Source organism: Apium graveolens, chromosome 7 (assembly GCF_009905375.1).
Source record: "Apium graveolens cultivar Ventura chromosome 7, ASM990537v1, whole genome shotgun sequence".
In the NCBI taxonomy this organism is placed as follows: Eukaryota; Viridiplantae; Streptophyta; class Magnoliopsida; order Apiales; family Apiaceae; genus Apium; species Apium graveolens.
This window is the reverse complement of record NC_133653.1, coordinates 216,937,351-216,964,774: the sequence shown is the minus strand read 5'-3', so window position 1 is coordinate 216,964,774 and position 27,424 is coordinate 216,937,351. Positions and strand designations below refer to the sequence as shown.

Below are 27,424 nucleotides of genomic sequence, written 5' to 3'. Positions count from 1 at the left end.
GCGCATGGTTGTGCACTTGTACTATAAGCCTATAAAACTATAATTGAAATAATCAAAGAGATTAGCTCATCAGACAAGTCCCAAACATGAATACATAATACGCACATGAATAAAAAAATTATAATAGGGACAACTCGCCTCGGTTCGCCCGACACAGCTAGGGCTTGCCACGTCCGCTACGCTCAGCTGTTGCAAGCCTGCCACCTTCACATGTCTATGCTGCAATGTAACCCGCGTAACTCGTGTAACTCGCGAGCCGTTTACGAGCTCACCTTCCTTATATCGGCCCAAACCCTAATTCGATTAGATGTGCCCCGTTCACGAGTTTAGAGATAGTCAAATCGGTCCGTCAGAAAACCGGCACGGCTCGCCTGTATAACGACTCGCATATTTTTATTTTAATTATATTTTATTTGGAAGTGTAATAAAGGTTTAAGTAAATAAATAAAATGTGTATAATGGTTTTTGGCAGCGGTTATTGATTATTATTTAATTAATTATGATTTGTTGATAAGTGGGATTGAATTGTGAGATTTATTAGTGAGTTACATGATTTATTTTGCTTGTAAAAGTGATTTTATGGTAATTTTAATTCCATAAATATTTGGGTTGTCTTTAAAATTGGTTTTCTAATTTTATAATTTCAATAATTATTTTTAGGACTTTATAAAATTGAGAAAGCAATATTTCGTTAATTATTCATTTTTAAATGATTTTCTGAGTGTGTTAAATTCTAAAATCCATATTTAATTATGGGAATCTTTAAAAATTATGAAATTTATATTTTATTAAATTCGTATTATACGAAGAATTTTAAAATTATTTTGAAAATTTTTGGGATTTGTTTCACCGCGTGTCATTTCATTATTTGTTAAAAACTGGGTACCAAAAGTACCTTAAGAATTTGTTTAAAAAAATTTTGAAATTATGTTTTTGTAAACTTCGGGAAATTTCTGAAATTTTAAGAGTATTTCGAGATTTTTCTGATACATTTAAATCGTATTCTGTTTCGTAAAAAATAAGAATTCGGTTTAAAAATCGAGCCCCTGAGTATTCAAGGATACGTGTTAACAACTTATATTAAGAAGTTAACACGTATCCAATTTTGCAGGACACGTGTTCACAGCATCTTACACTCCCTCAACCTTATTCTTTTATCTCGGTTGTTTTTTTTTCTTTGCCCTGTGCTCTCGGCTTCTTCTTCTCCGATTCACTTCGTTTCCTTTCCATTTTTCTTCTTTCTTTTTCCCGGTGATTCTCCGGTCTCCAGTTCCGGTAATTACTTCCGGTTCTTCTGTTCGATTTCCAGTCGATTCATTCCTTTATATATATATTTATGTGTGCGTGATTGTGTATGTATGTGTGAATATGTGTGTGTGTGTGTGTGAATATGTGTGTGTGTGAATGTGTGTGTGTGTGTTGGTGTGTGTGGGCGGCCGTGTGTTGCCGTGTTCCGGCCGCGGGTGTGGCGCTCCGTTTTGTTCTCTGTTGCTTGGTTTCTTTGTTGGGCCTTGCAGTTGGGTTGACTGTTGGGCTGGGCTTTGAAAGCAGTGGGCTAACTGTTATAATTTTAATTACTATTTTCTTTTCGGCAGGAAAATAAATGATTAGTATTCGTGAAATTAAAACTTTCGTTGCGGGAAATAATATTAATCGGTATAATTTATTTGGGAACCCGTATCATATCGGGCGCCAATAAATTGTGCCGCCGTTGATGATGAACTTCGGTGAGTCGACGGTGGACGGTGATGACGATGTTCTGAGTCCTAAATTTTATAAATAAATAAAATGATTTTTCGTAAAATATTTTCGGACTTAAATAATTAATTGTGATTGGTATTGGAGTGTAAGTTGTATAAAAGGATAAAATAATATTATGGATGGTTGAGAATTGTTGATGTCGATTGCAATCGACGGGTAGTCTTATAAATAAAGAAGATGCTGCCAAAATTTCCTAAAAATATGTTCGAAAACATATATTTATGTGTCACCCTAACAATATTTCTGACTATATGACTATGTGATTACGGGTTTGTGTGTATAATAATAATACGAGTCGGGTTGTCGGATTTGGGTTATTAGGATTTGAGGATATCAAGCATGTCGGCATAACTAATTAGGGTATTCTGTAATTGTAGATCCCAATCGAGTCGTTCCAGGATCGAAGTCAACGTGAAAGCTATTAGGGTTTGTAAAGCGTTGCAAGGCAAGTACCCCTGACCATTCTTTTATGGTTCAGTGTATATGGATAGCTAAATGTTTTATTCTCGTAATGGAACAGAAATGTTTTAAGTTACGTATCCCCTGTAGTTATAAAATTTCTGTTTTCGAATTGTTTTGGGGAAAAGTAACTTCGAAAGGTACCTGTCTCAAATGAAATGATTTGCGAAACGGATTTTATATGTGTGCTGGCTAGATAAATGATTTTGAAAATGAGATAGGTACAAGTGTTTTTGAAAACTGGATAAAACGGTCAGATATGGGATACATTGGGGCCAGAGTAGGCCTATTGAGGTGGCGTAAGAGGCTAATTCGGTTGCGCGTAATATAAAACCGATTAGTCCAGCAGGTCAGAGACCTAGCTAGTCTCTGAGTTCCGGAACAGGTAAATGGGATGGCAGTTAGAGCCGTCTGGTGTTGATAGCCTGATCAGCTGTCTTCACATATCCGCTATGTATCTGATTGGGATTTGTGAATTATATGAAAGCATGATTGATTGATACCGCGGTTTTATAAAATGGTTAGCATGCTAAAATTGGACTCTGGTATTACGCAACACACTATAATGTTGATTTCACAAAGCATGCTAATTAGTGATATCCAGTTACTTTGATTATCATTATGAAATTTTGATATCGTGATTACAGCTCTGTTCCCATTATTGTTACTTTACTCTTTTAATCTGTTATTCATATTTGGTACTGCTGAGTGATTATGCTCACCCTTGCAAACTGTTATATATATTTCGCAGATGCCTAGAAGATCAGTCAGACTGACCCGTGTTCCCGCCCCTATTGGACATGGCTCCTCTGAGGTAGTTTGTATCAGACCATGAGGTCTGAAGGGTTGCTGAATAAAGTTGGTGTGTCTTAGATAGTGAATAAGGAGTTTGTATTATTGAGAACCTGAATTATACTTGAACCCGGATCGGATCTTGGTTTGGGGTCAAATTAATATATTCTAATAATAATTCTGTTGTTTATATTTTTGGAAATTGTGTTTAGTGACGTCAACTCCTGACCCCGGGGTTGAGGCCGTCACAGTTGGTATCAGAGCTACAGGTTCAAGTCCCTGATTCAGGTTAGGGATTGTGTCAAGTAGGTGATAACGTGAGTCTTTAAGTGTGAGTCAGCAACTCATATAGAGCAGCAAACCTTTAGAGTCAGTCTAGGGTTCCGACGGCGTTACCCTGGCATCTATTAAATGTTTTGATAGAATTGCCTTGACCTGGTTGTGTCTTGCCTGTATATTTGTTATGTTGGCAGTGGCCTATTACGATTTCGAGTTCTCCATCTCGGGCTTCTGAGTCGGATAGCTCAGATACGGAGAAACCCCTTGATGTTGTTGCCGAGGAGATCCCTATGCCTCCTCCACCAGTTCCTTCTTATGTACCTCAAGACATTCCTGGATCTGGTCCTCGTCCCCGTTGGGTACGTAGGTCTGTGTCTGCTGTCAGGGGTTTCCCTCCTGGCTGCGGTCCCAGTTCTTCCATGATGAGACCTCCGGCACCTCCTGTGGCCCCTAGTGGTATTTCTTCACCGATCCCTTATCATGTGCATAGGGCGGCGAATACTTCCTTTATCAGAGACCAGAGTCCATAGTTTGCTGCCCAGTTGGACCAGGTACCTATTGCACCATTTCAGGGTATTTCTGCCCCTTCCCCTGAGGTGCGAGCCCGTGTGAGAGCACTGACCCAGATGGCTGTAGAGAGGGCTAGATCTGTTGACTGTTTCATTAGTTCAGAGTTCAGAGTTGTGCAGTATCAAGATCTAGTGAACTGGCTAGTGTTTGAGCTAGGTTCCATTGGCGGCAGTGGTAGAGACTAGACAGAGTTGCAGTAGAGGGATGCAGAGCTCAGAGTTGACTTTTAGGAGTTCTGTGGTTATTTACTTTGTATATGTACATTATGTTGCGATAGTTTGTAGTAGGCGAGGCTGTTATGACAGCCAATTTTGGTGTGTATTCGAATGGTTCTTTGTAGTTGGATTTTCAGTTGTACCGGTTGGATTCTGTTGGTTATTGTATTTTAGCTGCTTTATCTTGTTTTTCAGTTTTTATATATTGTGCGTTGCTATTATTGTTGTTATTGTTATTGTTGATTCTGTTGCTGGCATTTTTAGATTATAATCATTCACTCAGGATGGATCCAATTATAATGGGGGATGAGAATATTGTCTTAGTGGCAACGCTCTCCTGATGCATGAATATAAACTGCTGGAGCAATCTATTTTCTTATATATATGACTATTATGTTTCAGGAGATGCCACTAAAGAGAAATTCTCAACCCAATAACGGATCTATTGGGGATCCTTCCATGAGTGATTTGATGAACTTGTTGCGTCAGCAGACTGTACAGCTGGCCCAACAGCAACAACAATTCCAGCAGCAGCAGCAACAATTGCAACAACAACAACAACAGCAACAGCAGCTCATACAGCAACAACAACAACAAATCCAACAGTAGCAACTACAAATCCAACAGCAGCATGAGATGAGAGGGGCAAATCAAGGTGTTAGTTTTAAGTCTTTTCAAGCAGTGAAGCCCCCGGAATTTAAAGGAGAAGTAGATCCTGTTGTTGCCAGGATATGGTTAAAGGAAATGGAAAAGGCGTTTGCGCTCACTAAGGTGAGTGGGGATTTAAAGACTGATTATGCTAGTTATTTTCTGAGGAATGATTCGAATTATTGGTGGGAATCTACGCGAGCCCTAGAAGGAGAAGGTCCAGTTCCCTGGGCCAGATTCACAGAATTGTTTTTGGAAAAATACTTTCTAGTAGGGCTGTACAAATAAACCGCTCAACCGCTCGCAACCGAACCGTATTTGCGGATAATCGCGAAACGCGGGTTGGTTGTGGATTTAAATTTTAAAAACCGCTCATTCGCGGTTTGGATGCGGTTTTAAATTCTTAAAAATTGCAAAATCGCAACCGCAACTCGCAACATATCTTTATAATAAAATATATTTCCAAAAATATAGTTGATATCATATAAATTAATAAGTAAACACATTTATCAACTAATCTTAGGTTAATGTTAAGACTTCATTCATCAAATTCACAATCATTATAAGATATATAACCAAATAAATGAAAAATATAATCAACATGTAATTTTTTTATCATTTTCTTTTTTTTTCTCTCGCCTCCACATTTTTGTATGTTTTTCATATCCTTAATCCACACGGAGCATTAGTTTATATTATATTTTTGAATGTAATTTATCACGTAACTTAAACTTCAATTTATTAATATTCTAAATTTATTTTTTGGCAAATTATTAATTATTTTAAAATAAGTGGTTGAACCACAAACCGATCCGCAATAACCGTAAATTCGCAACCGCAAATGACGCGGTTAACCGCAACCGAAATGCGGTTGCGGATGACAATTTTTCAAAACCGCTCTTCACGGTTTGGTTCGATTTTTACCCCAAAACCGATCTGATCCGAACCGCGTACACCCCTACTTTCCAGCCTGTCTCCAAAGTCAAATGGAGATGGAATTTTTGGAGTTGAAACAAGGAAATAGGAGTGTTACGGAATACGAAGCGAAGTTTACGGAGTTGGCCCGTATAGCACCGGAATATGTAAGTTCAGAAGCCCAACAAGCGAAGCGGTTTCAACAAGGGTTGAAGCCAGAAATAAGAAGTGGAGTTGTAGCCTTACAACTCAAGACATATACTTCGGTAGTTCAGGCTGCCCTGGTGATAGAGAGTGATCAGAAGTTAGCTGCAAAGGAGCAGAGTGAGAAGAAGAGAAAATTTGAAAGTGGACCCGCTAGATCAGAATCAGGAATAGCGAGTCGGAAGTTTCAGCATTGGTTCGGTAGAAATAAGAATAAAAAGTTTAAAGGGCAAAACTTTCCCCAAGTTAAGCCCGGTACAACATCAGTTAACTCTGCCCCGACGAGGATGAGTAAGCCAATGGTTGATTGTAAGACGTGTGGGAAAAAGCACAGTGGACAGTGCTGAGAGAATGTTAATTATTTTAAGTGTGGATAGAAAGGTCACTATTCCACGGAGTGTAAGTCTGAGATTCAAGGAGTTACTTGTTTTAGTTACGGCAAAGTGGGACACATAGCTAGGAATTGCAAGTCAGTGACTCAAGGTAATGCGGGAAGGAGTGTGTCTCAAGGACCAGCAACCAGTACTGCGAGAGCTAGGACTTTTAAGATGACCTAGAAGTCTCCAGTTCATGATTCTGATGTGGTTGCAGGTACGCTTATTCTTAATTCTGTACCTGTTAACGTTTTGTTTGATTCGGGAGCGTCCAAATCTTTTATATCTGTCAATTGTGCGAATAAGATGCAATTGATGCTAGAAGACTTAGATGAACCCTTAACTATAGAAGTGGCTAATAAAGATAAAATACCTGTAAAACAATTTTGTCCTAGTTGTTCCCTAGAGATTTCGGGGTATATGTTCCCTGTTGACTTAATACCTTTCGAGTTGGGAGACTTTGATGTTATTTTAGGTATGGATTGGTTATCTCGATATAGGACAAATATTGATTGTAAGAAAAAGAGAGTTGTTCTGTACACCTCAAATAATAGAAGGATCAGTTACCAAGGGCAGAGGCAAGATAGGAAGTTTCTCTCAGTGATGCAAGCAAGAAAATTGTTGAGACAAGGATGTGAAGCGTACTTAGCTCATGTAGTGGATACGAAGAAAGAGACCCCTATTTTGGATGACATCCCTGTAGTAAGAAAATTCCCTGATGTTTTTCCAGAAGAATTACCAGGATTGCCACCTGATCGTGAGATAGAGTTTTCCACAGATTTGATACCTGGAGCTGAACCAGTTTCTAAGGCTCCATACAGAATGGCCCCGATTGAAATGAAAGAATTGGCTAAGCAACTTCAGGAGTTATTGGATAAAGGAGTTATTCGACCCAGTGTTTCCCCGTGGGGTGCCCCAGTGTTATTTGTGAAGAAAAAGGATGGAAGTATGAGGTTGTGTATTGATTACAGAGAGCTGAATAAGTTGACGATAAAGAATAAATATCCCTTGCCGCGGATCGATGATTTGTTTGACCAGCTTAAGGGAGCATGTTACTTTTCAAAGATTCATTTAAGGTCCGGCTACCACCAATTGAAGATAAAGCCCGAGGATATCCCCAACACTGCATTTCGAACAAGGTATGGCCATTACGAGTTTCTAGTATTGTGGTTTGGATTGACGAATGCGCCAGCAGCTTTCATGGATTTGATGAATAGGGTATACAAGGAGTATCTGGATAAGTTTATTATTGTATTTATTGATGACATCCTCATATACTCAAAGAATCCAGAAGATCACGCGGTGCATCTGCAGATTGCCCTTCAAAAGTTAAGAGAAAAGCAATTGTATGCTAAGTTTTCTAAGTGTGAGTTTTGGCTGACGGAGGTACAGTTTCTTGGACATGTGGTGAGTAAGGAAGGTATCAAAGTAGATCCGGTAAAGATTGAAGTCGTATCAAAATGGGAGCAACCGAAGACACCCACGGAAATAAGAAGTTTTCTTGGATTAGCAGGATATTATCGAAGCTTTGTGAAGGATTTCTCAAAGATTGCATCCCCATTAACTAAGTTGACCAGGAAGAATGAGAAGTTCGTTTGGACGAAAAAGTGTGAAAAGAGTTTCCAGGAGTTAAAGCGAAGATTAGTGACGACACCAGTGTTAGCATTGCCAGATGAGACGGGAAACTTTGTAATTTATAGTGATGCTTCTCTGAAAGGATTGGGATGTGTGTTAATGCAGCATGACAAAGTGATTGCGTATGCCTTCAGACAACTAAAACCTCACGAACAAAAATATCCAGTTCATGACCTTGAATTGGCGGCTATAGTATTTGCTTTAAAGTTATGGCATCACTACTTGTATGGAGAGAAATGCGATATTTACACCGATCATAAGAGCCTGAAGTACATATTCACGCAGAAAGATCTGAACATGAGACAGAGAAGATGGTTGGAGTTGATTAAGGACTATGATTGTTCAATTAATTATCACCCAGGTAAAGCCAATGTAGTGGCTGATGCCTTGAGTAGAAAGGAAAGGCTGAATATGATTAAGATTGCGGAAGAGTTGGCGCAAGATTTAGAAAGAATGGAAATTAAAGTTCGAGTACCAAATGAAAGTCAGGAGCAGCTATATGAAGTTACTTTCCAGCCAGCATTGATGGAAAAGATCAAAAGGTGACAAGAAGGAGTTATGGAACAAGAATTGGATACTTTGACAGGAGAAGAGCTGTGTACTCAAAAAGATAGTCAAGGTTTGTATAGATTTTCGTCCAGAGTTTGGATTCCTAATATAACAGAGTTGAAGAACGAGGTATTGCAGGAAGCACACAACTCTAGGTTTTCTATCCACCTTGGTAGTACCAAGATGTACCAGGATTTGAAGAGAAATTTTTGGTGGCCAGGAATGAAGAAAGATATTGCCAATTGGGTAAGTAAATGTCACGTGTGTCAGACGGTGAAAGCAGAGCATCAACGACCGAGTGGATTGTTACAACCTTTGGAGATTCCCCAATGGAAATGGGAAGACATTGCTATGGATTTTGTAGTAGGATTTCCAAAGACGAAAGCGAATCATGATGCTATTTGGGTAATCATTGATAGATTGACTAAGTCGGCGCATTTTCTTCCGATTAATGAAAGGTATTCATTGGAAAAGTTAGTTAAGTTATACTTGGATGAGATAGTTACCAAACATGGAGTTCCTGTTTCTATAGTGTCGGATCGAGACCCGAGATTTAATTCCAGGTTCTGGACTAAATTCCAAGAGTGCCTAGGAACGAAATTGAATATGAGCACTGCTTATCATCCTCAGATGGATGGCCAAAGTGAGAGGACAATTCAGACTATAGAGGATATGTTGAGAGTCTGTGTTCTAGATTTTAAGGGTAATTGGGATGAGCACCTACCTTTGATTGAGTTCTCATATAATAACAGCTACCATGCCAGTATAGGGATGCCACCTTATGAAGCTTTGTATGGACGAAAGTGTAGGTCACCATTGTACTGGGATGAGGTAGGAGAAAAGAAAGTGTTAGGCCCTGAGTTGGTTCAGCAGACTAGAGATGTTATAGTGTTGATTCGGAAAAGATTGGAAGTAGCTCAAGATAGATAAAGAAAATACGCAGATTTGCATAGGAAAGACATGGACTTTGAGATAGGAGCTTTGGTGTTACTAAAAGTATCGCCTTGGAAAGGGTTAGTATGATTTGGTCAGAAGGGTAAACTTAGCCCTACATTCATAGGACCCTTTGAGGTTTTGAAGAAAGTAGGAAAGGTCGCTTATGAGGTAGCGTTACCACCGCAGTGGCAGCACATTCATAATGTGTTCCACGTGTCTATGTTGAAGCCCTATGTCCCTAATTCGAATCAAGTCATAGAATATGAACCGATTGAACTTCAATCAGATTTATCCTATGTAGAACAACCAGTTCAAATCCTAGACCGTAAGGAACGAGTCCTTAGGAATAAATCAATTCCTATAGTAAAAGTTTTGTGGAAAAATCCTCGAGTAGAAGAGTCTACTTGGGAATTGGAGTCAGACATACTTGATAAATATCCTCATTTGTTTAGTTAAATTAGATTCTGGGGACAGAATCTTTTTAAGGGGGAAGGAATATAACGACTCGTGTATTTTTATTTTAATTCTATTTTATTTGGAAGTTTAATAAAGGTTTAAGTAAATAAATAAAATGTGTATAATGGTTTTTGGCAGCGGTTATTGATTATTATTTAATTAATTATGATTTGTTGATAAGTGGGATTGAATTGTGAGATTTATTAGTGAGTTACATGATTTATTTTGCTTGTAAAAGTGATTTTATGGTAATTTTAATTCCATAAATATTTGGGTTGTCTTTAAAATTGGTTTTCTAATTTTATAATTTCAATAATTATTTTTAGGATTTTATAAAATTGAGAAAGCAATATCTCATTAATTATTCATTTTTAAATGATTTTCTGAGTGTGTTAAATGCTAAAATCCATATTTAATTATGGGAATCTTTAAAAATTATGAAATTTATATTTTATTAAATTCGTATTATACGAAGAATTTTAAAATTATTTTGAAAATTTTTGGGATTTGTTTCATCGCGTGTCATTTCATTATTTGTTAAAAACTGGGTACCAAGAGTACCTTAAGAATTGTTTTAAAAAAATTTGAAATTATGTTTTTGTAAACTTCGGAAAATTTCTGAAATTTTAAGAGTATTTCGAGATTTTTCTGATATATTTAAATCGTATTCTGCTTCGTAAAAAATAAGAATTCGGGTTAAAAATCGAGTCCCTGAGTATTCAGGGATACGTGTTAACAACTTATATTAAGAAGTTAACATGTATCCAATTTTGCAGGACACGTGTTCACAGCATCTTACACTCGCTCAACCTTATTCTTTTATCTGGGTTGTTTTTTTTCTTTGCCCTGTGCTCTCGGCTTCTTCTTCTCCGATTCACTTCGTTTCCTTTCCGTTTTTCTTCTTCCTTTTTCCCGGTGATTCTCCGGCCTCCAGTTCCGGTAATTACTTCTGGTTCTTCTGTTCGATTTCCAGTCGATTCATTCCTTTATATATATATATTTATGTGTGCGTGATTGTGTATGTATTTGTGAATATGTGTGTGTGTGTGTGTGTGTGTGTGTGAATGTGTGTGTGTGTTGGTGTGTTGGTGTGTGTGGGCGGCCGTGTGTTGCCGTGTTCCGGCCGCGGGTGTGGCGCTCCGTTTTGTTCTCTGTTGCTTGGTTTCTTTGTTGGGCCTTGCAGTTGGGTTGACTGTTGGGCTGGGCTTTGAAAGCAGTGGGCTAACTGTTATAATTTTAATTACTATTTTCTTTTCTGCAGGAAAATAAATGATTAGTATTCGTGAAATTAAAACTTTCGTTGCGGGAAATAATATTAATCGGTATAATTTATTTGGGAACCCGTATCATATCGGGCGCCAATAAATTGTGCCGCCGTTGACGATGAACTTCGGTGAGTCGACGGTGGACGGTGATGACGATGTTCTGAGTCCTAAATTTTATAAATAAATAAAATGATTTTTCGTAAAATATTTTCGGACTTAAATAATTAATTGTGATTGGTATTGGAGTGTAAGTTGTATAAAAGGATAAAATAATATTATGGATGGTTGAGAATTGTTGACGTCGATTACAATCGACGGGTAGTCTTATAAATAAAGAAGATGCTGCCAAAATTTCCTAAATATATGTTCAAAAACATATATTTATGTGTCACCCTAACAATATTTCCGACTATGTGACTATGTGATTACGGGTTTGTGTGTATAATAATAATACGAGTTGGGTTGTCGGATTTGGGTTATTAGGATTTGAGGATATCAAGCATGTCGGCATAACTAATTAGAGTATTCTGTAATTGTAGATCCCAATCGAGTCGTTCCAGGATCGAAGTCAACGTGAAAGCTATTAGGGTTTGTAAAGCGTTGCAAGGCAAGTACCCCTGACCATTCTTTTATGGTTCAGTGTATATGGATAGCTAAATGTTTTATTCTCGTAATGGAACAGAAATGTTTTAAGTTACGGATCCCATGTAGTTATAAAATTTCTGTTTTCGAATTGTTTTGGGGAAAAGTAACTTCGAAAGGTACCTGTCTCAAATGAAATGATTTGCGAAACGGATTTTATATGTGTGCTCGCTAGATAAATGATTTTGAAAATGAGATAGGTACAAGTGTTTTTGAAAACTGGATAGAACGGTCAGATATGGGATACATTGGGGCCAGAGTAGGCCTATTGAGGTGGCGTAAGAGGCTAATTCGGTTGCGCGCAATATAAAACCGATTAGTCCAGCAGGTCAGAGACCTAGCTAGTCTCTGAGTTCCGGAACAGGTAAATGGGATGGCAGTTAGAGCCGTCTGGTGTTGATAGCCTGATCAGCTGTCTTCACATATCCGCTATGTATCTGATTGGGATTTGTGAATTATATGAAAGCATGATTGATTGATACAGCGGTTTTATAAAATGGTTAGCATGCTAAAATTGGACTCTGGTATTACGCAACACATTATAATGTTGATTTCACAAAGCATGCTAATTAGTGATATTCAGTTACTTTGATTATCATTATGAAATGTTGATATCGTGATTACAGTTATGTTCTCATTATTGTTACTTTACTGTTTTAATCTGTTATTCATATTTGGTACTGCTGAGCGATTATGCTCACTCTTGCAAACTGTTATGTATATTTCGCAGATGCCTAGAAGATCAGTCAGACCGACCCGTGTTCCCGCCCCTATTGGACCTGGCTCCTCTGAGATAGTTTGTATCAGACCATGAGGTCTGAAGAGTTGCTGAATAAAGTTGGTGTGTCTTAGATAGTGAATAAAGAGTTTGTATTATTGAGAACCTGAATTATACTTGAACCTGGATCGGATCTTGGTTTGGGGTCAAGTTAATATATTCTAATAATAATTCTATTGTTTATATTTTTGGAAATTGTGTTTAGTGACGTCAACTCCTGACCCCGGGGTTGAGGCCGTCACAGCCTGACCCGTTTGTTTCGTCACCTCTATTTGCAACTACCAACTGGATTGTAGTTGTTGTAAATTAGTTGTAACATGGCTGCCGATGGGCTAGGGAATTCTCCTTTCTTACCAGGCTGGGTTTTGGCCTCTTAGGCTCGGCTTCATTAATTGCCCTTCTAAATTAAGACCACGTGTTTCTATTTGGACATGTATAGAATATTTCATCCGTCCATTGAGTATATATGTTTGATTTGAACAAGAGGTTTAAGAAAAAATGAAATGTTAAGAGGAAAAGTAAGGAAAATGAGTAAAATGATGGCGTTAATCAATATTTAATATATAATATTAATGTAATGGAAGAAATCAGTGAATATAAGCGAATGTAGTTAATTTTAATATTATAAAATTTTACTATTTTTGATATGTTCTGAAATATATAAAATGGAATGAAACATATCAAAAAGTAAAGTGTATAAAAATAAATGGGATCGAGGGAATAAAAACCTAAATTGAGGAACAAATAAATAAATTTCATAAACTAATATTTAAACCTCAATGAACTTCTGAATGATTGAACTGTTAATATTTAGTTTAATATCTAAAAATTAAAGTTGAAGTCTAAATATTAAAAAATACGAGTTTTTTTAGCTGTTTTTATTATATTACGGAGAGAAGAAATTACTAAAAACTCGGGGATAAAATTTTACAGGTTTGCAATAAACCCTTCGTAACCAAAATTTGTGCAGCGAGTTGGGGCCCGAGCAACAAGGCCATGGCCATGGGCATCAAAAGAAGAGACGAGAAAAACGTAAAAATGGGAAAGGTATCCTAGGCTATGTAACGTTCATATTTGAGTTTATTTAACTAAACTAGTCCACACTCTAATGCTGCTGTTCCCGTAAATATCTCCGCTCCTCGCAACCAGGAACCTAAAACTTGTGAAAATTTTAGAATACGGTCGATAAATATGGATTTTCATCATTTTTAAATGAGTAATATTAGAGGTATTAAATTTGATATTAAAATTTGATCATAAATTATATCATAATTTTAATAAATTAAAATAATATTATTGATGAAATTAATGTGAATAATTGAGATAACTATTATTAATTATTCTATAGCTTATTATTATATGACAAGTTTCATTTGGATAAAATCCGGTTAATTAATATTATATTTAATTAAAATTCTCTTTTATTAATTTTTTTAAAAACTTTAAAAATACTTCGTTATATAATATAAGTTTTAAAAAGAAGTCCTCATAAATTTTATTTGTAAAAAATATTGTTAATTGTAAACATATATGAGTCTCAATTGCTATTAAATGTATACAAAATTTATTTATTAAATTGAAACATTGGTCCGCATTATATCAGAAACTTACATAACCAAAATAATAATAATTAAACCGATCGATACAGGTCTCGTCCCGGTCTAATCGAGAGTTTTTTTTATCTGATCCAATCTATGATCGGATATAACCAATTTGATCCTTGATTCGTAATTTTAATAACCCTGGTAGACATTCATAACAAACCCGTCTTGCAAGGATTTGACGGGTCCCGAAAAATACTGTTTTTTTGTTACAAGTGAGATTAGGCTTGTACCGGATCGTGCTAGACTTCCGAGAAATATCAAGACCTTTTTAAGTAGGGGTGATCGTGATCCGGTTTGATTCGATTTATATGTTAAACTAGAACCAAACTGCATAATTACGCTTTTGAAAAAATTCAAACCAAATCACACCTCATAACCCAATAAAACCCAACCACTCGGTTCGGTTTTATTCGGTTTGATTTAGCGGATTTTGGCAGTTTAAGATATTTCTTATTAGTGAACTCGGTAAATAAAGTAACATTTTTTAATTTCTTTTTTTCTAAGTAACATTTCTTATATTTAAACTTTCTTTCTTACAATTTAAATAAGTAATAATATATTTATTTATTCAATCGTAGTAAACTATATCATTCGTATTAGTTGCAAATGACTAACGTCTAATAACATGTTGATTAATTAGTTGTAATAATAAATGTTCAATGTAAAAGTAATAAAAAATTCATCAACATTATTTTTAAAGGAAAGAAATACACAATACACAATTTTAGTTACTGATTATAAAATATAATTGTTTTATATTATATAATCACAAATATAAAATTATATATATATATTAATGCGGTTCGGATCGGAATCGGGTTGGTTTAAGGTCAAACCAAAACCAACCCATAACCCGCGGATTTTTAAAATAGTTGAACCGTACCCGCAAACCATATCTCGGTTTCGGTTTGGGTCAGTTTAATATCAGTTTATGCGGATTATGCAGTTTAACCCGAATCGTGATCACCCCTATTTTTAGGCATTCGAAACCGCGTCATGCTTTTTTCGCCTCAGATCAGCGAATCGGAGCAACCCGGCTCATTTGGAATTTAATAAATTTTTATTTATTATCATTATTATAATTAAAAATAAAATAAATTATTATTAAAATTTATGATCCACCAATTTGAATATTGATAATAGTTCCTTGATTTATTGATTCAATAATAAATTAATCGACTAGTCATGTACTTCGTAAATATTTTATCATGTACAATAAATTCAAATAAATAAATTTATATTTTAAATGATGAACTTATATATATACGTGAGTTTTAAGTATGTATTAAATATAAATATATACACATATATATAAATATATAATAAAAAACAGCATTTTATCAAGATAAAATTGGACATTAGTCGGGCTTTTATTTTTAAAATTAATAAAAATTAAATTAAATTAAAAATCCAGAAACATTTGTCAGAAACATCATATGCTGGTTTTTAACGGGACGAGCCCAATTTTTTATGCATTTTTAAGATCTATTAACAATAATGACATATATCAAATTAGAATATTGCCATTCTTCGTTTCTTTAAATCTATACTACTCATTTTGAATTTAGTTCAATAGTTCTTAATTAGTTTAAGAGCAACTCTAACAATCCGAACTTCGGTTCAAATTTGGATCGAGTTTCTCTTCAACTCCAACAGTTTGGTTCAAATTTCTGTCCAAATTATAAAATAATTTTGTTTAATATTTTAAATTTTTATAATAAAAAATATTTCATTCTTGTATGATATTAAATTTTATCTTAATGTTTGATTATTATTATTATTATTAATTAAATGTATTAGTTTAAATATAAAATTAATAACATTTAATTCTAATTAAACTTTAAATATATATTAAAAACAGTAAACACATTTATTTCTATTTTTATAATAAATACATCAATAATAAACATTACATTCAAATAAGAAATGTATAAATATTAATTAAATATTAAAACATTGTTAATTAATACTAATTCTCATTATTAGTATATTTTTCCCACAAATGCTCAATTAGTACATCTCCAAGTGCATTATGAGTCTCCTTATTTCTAATTTAAGATATACAAATATTTTTAATTTATTTATATTTTAGTATTTTTATTAATATAAAATTATAAATAAAAAATAAAAATTCAAATATTACTTAATTATATTTATAAATATCCAAATTCAAAATTATATGTAATATACTAAATAAAAAAGTTAAAAAATAATATTTTAATCTTGGTTAAAATTTGGACCGATGAATAGTGTTAGTCCAAATTTAGGCCGATACTATTCATCGGTCCAAATTTGGACCGAAATTTAGGTCACTGTTGGGTGAATTTGGATTGAAATCGGTTTAAATTTGGACTTTTAGGCCAGAGTTAGAGTTGCTCTCAGAACATCTCCAAAAGTGACCTATTGGCCTAAATTTTGACCGATGGTATCGGCCTAAATTTAGGTCGGCATTATTCACCGGCCTAAATTTAGACCGACACTATTTACCGGCCTAAATCTTTTTAATAATAAAATTTTATCTATTTTTGTTTTTATATATTTATTAATTTGTTGATTGAATGTTATTATATATATATATATATATATATATATATATATATATATTAAGTAGTTTTTAATTATATTTTTTTTTTAATTTTCACTTATAAACAATAGTTATTTAACAAAAATATATTAAACACCATGAATTGTTTTAATTCAAGTTAATAATACATTAAAATTAAAATAAAGATTACACTTGATAAAAATTAATTACAAATACAACTTATACAAAATTATAATATGAACTTAAACATTGATTTAATCAAATAAATTATTTTTTGATCCTTCAAGATAATCATAATATTGATTATAATTATGATCATTTTGTGATCCTTAACCTTCATCTTCCGAGCCTCGACCTTGAGAAGTTAATCTTTGTTGTTGAACCTTTTTTCCATAATTCGGGTCTATTCAGTAAGAATTAATTCACGTAAAGATGTTGAACGTGCATTTGGAGTACTAAAATCACGTTTTGCAATTGTAGCAGGCCAACACGATTTTGGAATAAAAATGTATTACAAGATATATAGACGATGTGTATTTGCATAATATGATAATTGAAGATGAACGTGATTTGAGTGTTCCAATTTAAGAGCTGGTCGAAATTCCAGATCTAGAAGTTGAGACAGTTGAAAATGATGAAAATACTCGATTTCAACAATTTATTAGACGATATCGAAAAATAAAAAACAAAGAAGCTTATATTGTTCTTCGAGATACATTAATCGAGCATTTGTGTGAATAATATACTAATTCGGAGTAGTTTAATTTTTGTTATTTTTTTTAGTTAATTAAATATAATATTGTTTTTTCTTCATTTTTCTTGTTTAAGTGTAATGTTTTTCTAATTTAATAAATTTATTAAGTTTAAAAATTAAGATGATCTTATTCATTTCGCTTCCAATTGAATTAATAGTTATGTGAATTAATATCAATACATTAAAAAAATAATATATCAATACTTGAAAGAATAAAATATTGATATATGAATTTTGACCAAAATTTAGAATAGTGAGTTGTCTCGGCCAAATTGAGGCCAAGATTTAGGTTAAAAATCATGGCCACTCTTGGAGTTGCCGTGATATTTCACAATTAAAATGAGTCTATATATATAACAACTATACAAATATAAAATAATATGAAATTCCTTTTGTACAAATTCTAAATTACCACTAAATTTGTAGAATAATAAGGTTAGAATATTTTATTTTACTAAAGGAGAGTGATGAATGGAGAACTACTTTAGGTATAAGATAAGAAAGATTCTATATTTATCATATACTAATATTATTATTCCAGGGCTGTGCTTATATCATGCAAAATAAATTTATGTAGATTTCACTCTATCTATTCTGCCTTGACCACATCACTTAAAACTATGGACATGTTTGACAAATTTTATAAGCCAGCTTATTGGCTTATAAGCCCGTAACAGCTTATTGACGAGTGTTTATTGGTCCAATTTATAAGTTGAATTTACAACTTATAAGCTGATAAGTTGAATGTTAGTAACGACGTACTTTTTCTCAACATATTTTTTATTTTTCGTTTTTCTATCAATTTTAATTTTAGAATATATTTTTTTAAATGTTAATCTAACTTAAAATATAAGAACTAAGATAATTTTATATAAAAATTATTTATTTTAGTTCATTTAAATAAAAACAATTCTGAGTTATAAGTTAAATTATCCAAACACTTGTATAACTTATAAGCATTTTTCAACTTATTTAAAATTATAAGTTACTTATTTTAAAATTTCCGCAAACATGATGTTCCTTTCATTAAAATATCCACTTTTTGATTTGTTTTCTTCTGTTTGTTCATTAAACCCTAGTCCTTAACCTCTTTCGCATCCTCTCTTTCACACTCTCTCTACTGCTGCACCCAACTAAGAACCTCCTCTTTACATCATTTCCATTTATTCGGCCACTCTATCAATAATATTACTACTTCCATCACTTTCTTGTTTGGATCTTTAAGAAAATCTTACACCCTTCTCACACTATAAACACACTTTAAACACCCCTCTCTCTCTCTCTCGTCAAACTACAAAAGAAAAAAAACAAAAGAGAAAAAAAACTCATGGATCTGTTTAAGCTCTTTCTTGCTGTTCTTCTGCTCTCTAGAGGTAAAATCATTATATATTTTGTGCGCCACATTTTTATAGATTTATTTATGAACCTTGTCATTTATATTAGTAAATTTGTTACAACTTTTGATAAATGTGTATATAGGTACAAATGGAGCTACATTTACATTTGTAAACAAATGTGAATACACAGTATGGCCTGGTATTCTTGCAAATGCAGGCACTCCCCCTCTCGAAAGCACTGGTTTTGAGCTAACCCAAGATAGTTCCCGGTCCTTCCAAGCTCCTACCGGCTGGTCCGGTCGGTTCTGGGGTCGAACCGGCTGCAAATTCGACGGATCCGGTTCAGGTACATGCTCAACCGGAGACTGTGGTTCAGGTCAAGTAGAATGCAACGGCGCCGGAGCTTCACCGCCGGCAACACTAGCTGAGTTCACACTCGGGTCCGGAAGTCAAGACTTTTATGACGTCAGCTTGGTTGACGGGTACAACGTAGCAATGATAATTGAAGGGAGTGGCGGGTCGGGTATGTGTGCTTCGACCGGGTGTGTAACGGATCTGAACCGGCAATGCCCGGTTGAGTTGAGAGTGAGTGAAGGGGACGCGTGTAAGAGTGCGTGTGAAGCGTTTGGGAGTCCAGAGTATTGTTGTAGTGGCGCGTATAATACACCGGATACTTGTAAGCCGTCGGTTTACGCGGAGATGTTTAAGATGGCTTGTCCGAGATCTTACAGTTATGCTTATGATGATCCAACTAGTACGTTTACTTGCACGGGTGCTGACTATACTGTCACATTTTGCCCCTCCATGCCTAGGTATCATCTCCTTAGACCTTTTCAGACAAATTTTTATGGTTTTATGTTGTGTTATATAGTATATGTTTAGATTTTTTGTCCTGCCGAAAATATCGAAACTTGTTTTTATGTCTATCTGGCATCTGCACATAAAACTTTGATATTTTCCGCACCTAATATGCTTAAAAATTGTATTCAACATAGAATTATGCGTAGTCTTAATTCTTTCCATACATAATAAGCACGAATAATAGGAGGTGATACTCAAAATTTGGGAGGAGCACGAATCGAACCCTCTAGATAAGATAGAAGGCATCCCTACTCATATGGCTGATACCTTCCTCCTCAAACATGGTCTAAATGTATATTTAAAGTGTTCATAGTTAACAGGTATAAAGTTGTATAGATATGTAATGTGTTTGACATAATTGGTTGTGTACAGCCAAAAATCATCAAGAGAATCAGCACCAACAACTACAGTTCCAACACCAACAACAACAATAGGTGATGCTACTCCAACAACAATAACAAATGGTGAAGGCTCATCATCAGTCACGGGAGGTGATGCAGGGTCAGAGTCAGGTACAATGAGTGGTTCGAGTGGGGGTACAATAGGGTCTGAATCAGGGTCAGGATCTGAAGCTGCAGTGATGGAAGATGGGTCATGGCTAGCTGGTTTGGCCATGGGAGACTCAACAACACATCATTTGCATTCTGCTTTACATTTTCTCTTTATTTCATTGTGTTTCAGCTTTTTCTTGTAGTCCCTTTTGCTTTTGTGTTTAGGAAAATTAAGCTCTAGCAGTAGATTCATCTAAAACATTGTAAACAAATCACTGTTGTCGCCTGCATTATTATTTATTTAATGTCGTGTATGTAACCATAAACGAACTCTTGTGATTATTATGGTTTTTTGCCCGATGTATATATTGGTGAGTAGTTTATGTGAAGATGGGGGCTCAATTATTCATTTATTCCAGATTCTTGGTCAAAATGTTCAATGACATCTTTCACGTGAAGTCTAATAAAGCCAAACCCCTGGAGTAAAGATGGAGAAAATATGAGGTCATCATCATCTACAAGACCAATGGTTAGAGGTGGCCAGTTGTGCGGGTCGTGCAGTCCGGGCCGGGTTTGAGTCGGGTTAGTGCTCGGAAGATCAAACTCGTAACCGGCTCGGAGATAGGACGGGCTGTGCCGGGCTGGGTTTGAACCGTGAAAATTGAATTCGTAATCGGCATTTCGGGTTGTGCGTGCGTGTCGGGTTGTGTTGTGTTTGTGCGGGCTTGCGGGCTTTCCTTTCTTTTTTATATAAGTTTAATTCGTTAACATGCATGTAGTCAATATATACTCAAAAATAATTGATCTTGCCTTCCAAAAATTTTCTATTAAACAAATAAATCAATCTTATTCTCAATTACTCAACTTTTTATATTGTATATACAGTAAAACCTCTGTAAATTAATACTCGATTAATTAATAATCTCTCTAAATTAATAATTTTGTCCGGTCCCGACTTGGGTCAGTTCAAAAAATGATCAATTTCGATAAGATAATAAGATAATAATTTTTTTGAAAACCCTGTATAAAAATATGGTCCCAATAAAACTATAAATTAATAATTCCCTTATATTCATAAAAATATAGCTATTACATCTTTGTAAAATATGATTCAATTGTAGTTTGTTTTTTCATATAATTTAAATCAACATGAAGCTCATCCCTAATCTTCCTTATTGCATCAAAAAGCTCGGGTGTGGTGCTTTCATGTTGCATCAAAAAGTTATTAAGCATTTTTGATGCCTTGAGTGCTTCTTTACGTGTAACCGGCTCCAACGGTGTTGTATCGTCTTCAAGATCATCTTCAACACTATTTTCAAGGATGGTGTTTGCAATCTCTTCTATACTCTGGACCTCGGAACATGATTCATTTTCACCCGGATAATCTAAGAAGTTATTAACATCCATTTTATTACGATAACCTAGATCCTTAATCATCACCTCAAGTTCATGAATGTATTCTTCCGGAGTTGTATGTTCATTTAAATTGCTCGAAACTTCATCTATGGAATGAATTTTGCAATGTTGAAAGCACCTTGCTATTGACTCTTGTTTTACATTTGTCGTCCACGTCGCGACTGCATAATTGATAGCATCCAAAACATTAATCTTTCCTGGATCAGATTGTCCCAACTCATAACCTTCTAATAACCCACGATAAAATCTCCTGCGATAGTGCATCTTGAAAGCTCTTATAATTCCTGCATCACAAGGTTGGATTTTTGATGTCATGTTAGGTGGCAAGAAGTACAACTCAACATTTTGTAGTCCTTCAATATTTTTTGGATGTGCTGGACAGTTATCTACCACAAACAAAATTCTTCTGCCTTGCATTTGGCTATCAAACCAACGAATGTATTCATCAAAAAGTACACTAGTCATCCAAGCTCTTTTGTTTGCACGATAATGACAATTCAAGCTGCCCATGTTAACATTCTTGAAGCACCGTGACTTTGCATACTTTCCAATAATCCATAAAGGAATTTTTTCAGAGCCATCTTCATTGCAACATATAACAACCGTGAGCCTTTCTTTGTCTTGTTTTCTTCCTTCAAGTTGTTTCGTAGCAAGAGAGTGATCAGCTTGTAACCTGTAAAATAAACCAGTTTCGTCCATGTTAAAAACATCTTTCATAGGGAACTGGTTTATTTTTTCCCTTATGGACTCCAGTTTCTTCTCCATGTCCTGTACATCAACAGAACCACTTTCTCCAAAGCGACGAAATGACTTAATACCATTTCTTAACTTGAATTTCTCAAGCCAACCTTGAGAAAAAGTGTGCTCCTGATCTTGTTGAGGGTATAAAATTTTCATGGTCTCTTTTGCCTTCTCTAAAATTAGTTCTCCTGTCATATTAACACGATCTTGGTACTGGAGAAACCATTCATAGAGAACCTTCTCCATATCTGGATATTTTGCTGGTTTATGTCGCTTAATATCTTTTCTTTTCTCCAAGTAATTAGTTGCAAGATAGTCTGCTGACCTTTTCAGTGTATTTGATATTGTACCTTGACTAACTTATAGGTGAAACTTATTCTCGAGCCACAACTAGAGATCTTTTTGAGTGCATGATGAATTTTCTCTTTTATATTCACATAATGCTTTTCTTGCTTCATCCGTCATTGTTGATTTTGTGACACCTTTTAGATGAGAAGCCATTGTTTTGTTTGTATAATTTTTCCCCCAATCTAGTATATACAGTATATATAATATATTTTATGACTACACATACATTGAATACTTTCTATGTAAAATACAATGAATTAAATTAATTCATGTACTTTGAATTTTCCTAATATACATTGAATATTTTCTATGTAAAATACAATGAATTTAACTTATACACTACATGGACTTTGAATCTAATATATTGTACATTACATTGACTTTCTAAATTCATATACATTGAATTAATTGAATTAAGTATAAAATATAAATTGTACAATTCATTTTATTTAAATTTATGTGAATAAAAATTTAATCAAAAGTTAATTTTGTTTGCTACCGAAAATTCTCCATAAATTAATAATTATTAATTTATCGATTAATTAATACCTCTCTAAATTAATAGAATTCTCCGGTCCCAACTATATTAATTTATAGAGGTTTTACTGTATAAACTTGCATGCACATGCCTATGGAAAACTTCCTAGATACAATATTAAATTAATAAAAAGGAAAGAAAGAGATGACAGAGCAATTCATAATCTCAATCTAATTTTAACCAGTGTTCTAAAAAGCGCAAATCAGTCCTAAGCGGCGGGATGACCTTCTAGCGCTTAAGCGGTTAAGCGGACGCTTAAGCAGAATTTTAAGCGGGTCTATAAGCGGATAAATAATATTTATTTAAAATTTTATATATAATAATAATAATGTGTAACACTAAAATAATGAAAATAAATAAAGTATCAAGAATATAAACATAATTTTTTCTTAAAAACTTATATATTTTTATTTTTTAATCAAGATCATTGTTTTATTAAAATAAATATTAATATTAAAAATTAAAAATTAAAAATTTAACAAGTCAAAATCGGTTTGACCGCTTAAAGACCGTTTAATCCGCTTAATAAGCGCTTAATCCGTTTATAAGGCCGCTTAATCTTTAAAAACGCTTAATTATCCGATTAGTATAAAATCGAAGCGCTTAATGGTCCGATTCCGCTTAAACGGCCGCTTAGGCGGCCGCTTAATGCGCTTTTCAGAACACTGATTTTAACTTGTGTGCGGGCTTGTGCGGGCCGGCTCGTGCGGTTCGTGACTCGTGCGGGCCGGTCCGGTTCCGGATTTCCATTTCTATATTCGTAACCGGCACATCAATTTTAACGAGCTGTGCGGGTTTGAACCGGCCCGAACCGGACCGAATAAAATCGAATTTTCAAGCGAATCGGTCCCGAGCGGGCGGTTCAAACCCGCACAAGTGGCCACCTCTACCAATGGTAAACCTGTATTGTAAAAATAGGTCAAATTAGGGAAGTCCGGGTATTCCAAAATCAATTAAATATTTTATCAAGTAATTAAATATTCAATCTACTATTCGAATTTGAAGATAAAATTGAGAATTATCGGTTTTCGATTGTTACAAACTCTTATAAAATATTTCAGCGAAATACAATTCCGTAAATCTACTAAGGGTCTTTAAGTGCGTGAATGTGAGAAGCTATCTTCAAGAGTGGCCTATTGGCCTAAATTTGGACCGATTTGGTCGGCCTAAATTTAGGCGGTACTATTCACCGGCCTAAATCTTTTTAATAATAAAATAGTATCTTTTTATATTTTATATATTTGTTAGTTTGTTGATTGAATGTTATTATATATATTAAATAGTTTTTAATTATATTTTTTTTAATTTTCAGTTATATATATAATAGTTACTTAATAAAAATATATTAAACACATTTTTTTTATTTTTCTTGTTTAAGTGTAATGTTTTTCTAGTTTAATAAATTTGAAATTAATATGGTATTATTCATTCTGCGTCCAATTGAATTAATAGGTATGCAAATTACTATTCAATGCATTAAAATAATAATATATTAATAATCGAAAGAATAAAATATTAATATGTAAATTTGGACCAAAATTTAGACCGAACCGTTGGAATGGAGAGTTGTCTCGGTCTAAATTTAGACCGAGATTTAGGCCAAAAAAACCCTGCCACTCTTGGAGTTGCCCTAAGTATCTCGAATGTTTATGGGTTAAAATAATTGGATAAATGGTGTTAAATGCCGATTATCTAACATTGAATGAATATATAAGAATTTTCTTTAATGAAGTTGATCATAATAATTAGCTATATTTTAAAAATACTATATTATTATTTTAAATTATTATAAATAAAATATTTAATTTTAATATAATAATATGCGATATTTGACCAGAGGTCTGTATAAATACAACAAATATGGTCACAATCAGGAAATTGACTAATATTATTAATTTCAAAATTACTTTGCAAAACGAAAATGGTTCAGATATATTATTTTACAAATTTTAAAAGAAAATAATTTGTTTGTACATGTAATATTATACAGTTAGAGCGACTAAAATATAATATATGAAATTTGAATAATTTAGGAAAATAAAGTCTTTTTAAAATGTATAAATAATAATTGTTATTTTTAATTATATCAAATACAATTCAAAAATATTATTAATTTAAAAATTAATTTGCAAAATAAAATGGTTCAGATATATTATTTTACAAATTTTAAAAGAAAATGAGTTTTTTACATGTAATACTATATAGTTAAAGTAACTAAAATAGAATATATGAAATTTGAAGATTTTTCAATTTAGAAAATATAAAATTTCATGAAAATATCAAAAAAATAATATTAATTTTTTTACTAGAAATTGTTTTTTATAAATAATTTGTATAACACTAGTAAATAATATTAGAAATTTGTATAAATAATTTGAATATACAAAAAATTATAAATAATATGAATGTTCTCCATGCATCGCACGGTACAACACTAGTAAAATTTTAATTCAAATAACTTTACTCATCAAAATATGTGATTTGACAGATTCAGAATTTCAAATAAAATATGGAATCCCAAATTAATCATTATGAGTTTTAGGTCCCTAAAATGTTGAGTCTTTTGATTTTGTTTATAAAAGGAAGTAGGAAACGTACAACAAAGAGTAAAAAACACTACGAGTTTTCTAATGTGTGCCCAAATACACAGAATAAGCACTAACTCCCATGAGTTTGGTGCATTTTGATTGGTCCTCTAATCATAAATATTGATGGACCCCGGCATTCACAACAATTCTACCAATAAAAATGCACCAAACTCATAAAATTTATTACTTGTTGTGTGCCCTTGGGTACACATTAGAAAGACCGAAAACACTATATGTATATACACTTTAGGATTCAGACCACTTAAGATATTACTGTTCATAAACTAGCACTTGTTATCCTGCAGTTCTTGTTTATTATAAAATGTGGCTAGCAGTCTATTGTGTCCAGCTCCGTTACTTTTTGCAGGGATAAAATTTTCTTTTTCACTTCATCTTTTTCATTTTTTCTTCCTCAACCTCAGTTTAACCATTAACACATTCTGCACTAATTAAAATTTGAATATCTCATTTGTTTCTTAACAAAATCGTGCGAACGAATAATCAAATGCAATCGTAGATAATCCCCTATCCAATTCTTTGATCAAATTAATGAAAATACTGTTTTAAATTTCTCGATATTAAATGTAAAAATACCAACAATTTATTTAAGTATACATTATAAATTAATAATTTCTGCAAAAAAGATTCAATGTACACCAATAAAGTGAAAGGAAAAGTTGTTCATCACGGATTACTGGGGGTGTTGATTGTGTTGTCAAAGCCCTAGGAAGGAACCGGGACAATCATGATTCATGTACATTCATTTTTTATTTGTTAATTACGCAACTCGAAATCATGGACTAATAACCACCGAGGAGAATCATGCACCTATCCTTTTTAATATGAAATGACCATGGAACGGTATGCTTAACTCCTTTTATCGCCTCTTTTTTGTTTCTTTTTTGTCTAGGGGTCCGAATCCTGGAGCTTAGAGGCGGAGAAATGTAACACCTCCGACTAAGAATCAAAAATCCGACAAACTACACCATATTCCCATAAACCCGCAAAATTACAACCAAACGACTCCAAATTCAAGGATCTATACACCTTTAACAAGATCGCATTCAAACGAAACACGAACATAAAACCCAAATTATAAACCCTAATTTGAAATTTGAATAAAATATAAATTACTTACAAAATTTGAATAAAATATAAATTACTTACAATTTTGTAGATATATATGCTTGGGAGAGATTTTGGGGGTGGATGTTGAAGGCCTAGAGGTGGTGGGGTGACGAGATTTGATCGGAAAAGAGGGAATTGACAGTGGAGCTGCGGAGGAGAGGTATCAGAGAATTTGCTACGGAGTACAACAGTAGATGTCATAAAATTATATTTAATTTTAAAAAACATATATACCGTTAGAAAAGTTGATGGCGTTAGACGAAATTAACGGCTGACGATACATTTTAAGTAAAGGCAACTTGCAGTATAGCGTATCGCGTATTCGTGGTCAAGGTTTTGACGGGGCTAGTAATATGAGCAGACATATTAGTGGGCTGAAAAGTTTAATACTAGCAGAAAATGTATCTTCCTTTTATGTGCATTGCTTTGCTCATCAATTGCAGTTCACACTTATTGCAATTTCAAAACAGTATGATAGAATTTGCTCATTTTTTGACCATTTAGCTAGCATTTTTGGTGAATTTTGTTGGGGTTTATTGCAAGAGAAAAGAATTAGTCAGGGTAAAATAAATAAAAAAGCAAGCTGAAGAAATAT

At 33.8% G+C, this 27,424-nt stretch overlaps 2 protein-coding genes across 2 annotated transcripts; one reads left to right on the top strand and one right to left on the bottom strand.

The window, feature by feature from the left end:
* The first annotated feature begins 18,460 nt into the window (after nucleotides 1-18,460).
* Nucleotides 18,461-20,459, top strand: LOC141672663 (thaumatin-like protein 1). The gene is made up of 3 exons (XM_074479312.1): nucleotides 18,461-18,754; nucleotides 18,861-19,530; nucleotides 19,952-20,459. The coding sequence occupies exons 1-3, from the start codon at nucleotides 18,709-18,711 to the stop codon at nucleotides 20,271-20,273; spliced, it is 1,038 nt and encodes a 345-aa protein (XP_074335413.1). The 5' UTR covers nucleotides 18,461-18,708; the 3' UTR covers nucleotides 20,274-20,459.
* Nucleotides 20,460-21,159: 700 nt separating this feature from the next.
* Nucleotides 21,160-22,485, bottom strand: LOC141670417 (CENP-B homolog protein 2-like). Its single transcript, XM_074476248.1, has one exon. It carries the CDS (start codon nucleotides 22,471-22,473, stop codon nucleotides 21,160-21,162), a length of 1,314 nt encoding a protein of 437 aa, XP_074332349.1. The 5' UTR covers nucleotides 22,474-22,485.
* Nucleotides 22,486-27,424: the final 4,939 nt, after the last annotated feature.

Coding starts and splice junctions, on each gene's coding strand:
- LOC141672663 (XM_074479312.1), top strand. CDS start 18,709: ATGGATCTGTTTAAGCTCTTTCTTGCTGTTCTTCTGCTCTCTAGAG. Junction 18,755..18,860: donor TGTTCTTCTGCTCTCTAGAG/GTAAAATCATTA, acceptor ATGTGTATATAG/GTACAAATGGAGCTACATTT. Junction 19,531..19,951: donor TTTTGCCCCTCCATGCCTAG/GTATCATCTCCT, acceptor GGTTGTGTACAG/CCAAAAATCATCAAGAGAAT.
- LOC141670417 (XM_074476248.1), bottom strand. CDS start 22,473: ATGGAGAAGGTTCTCTATGAATGGTTTCTCCAGTACCAAGATCGTGTT.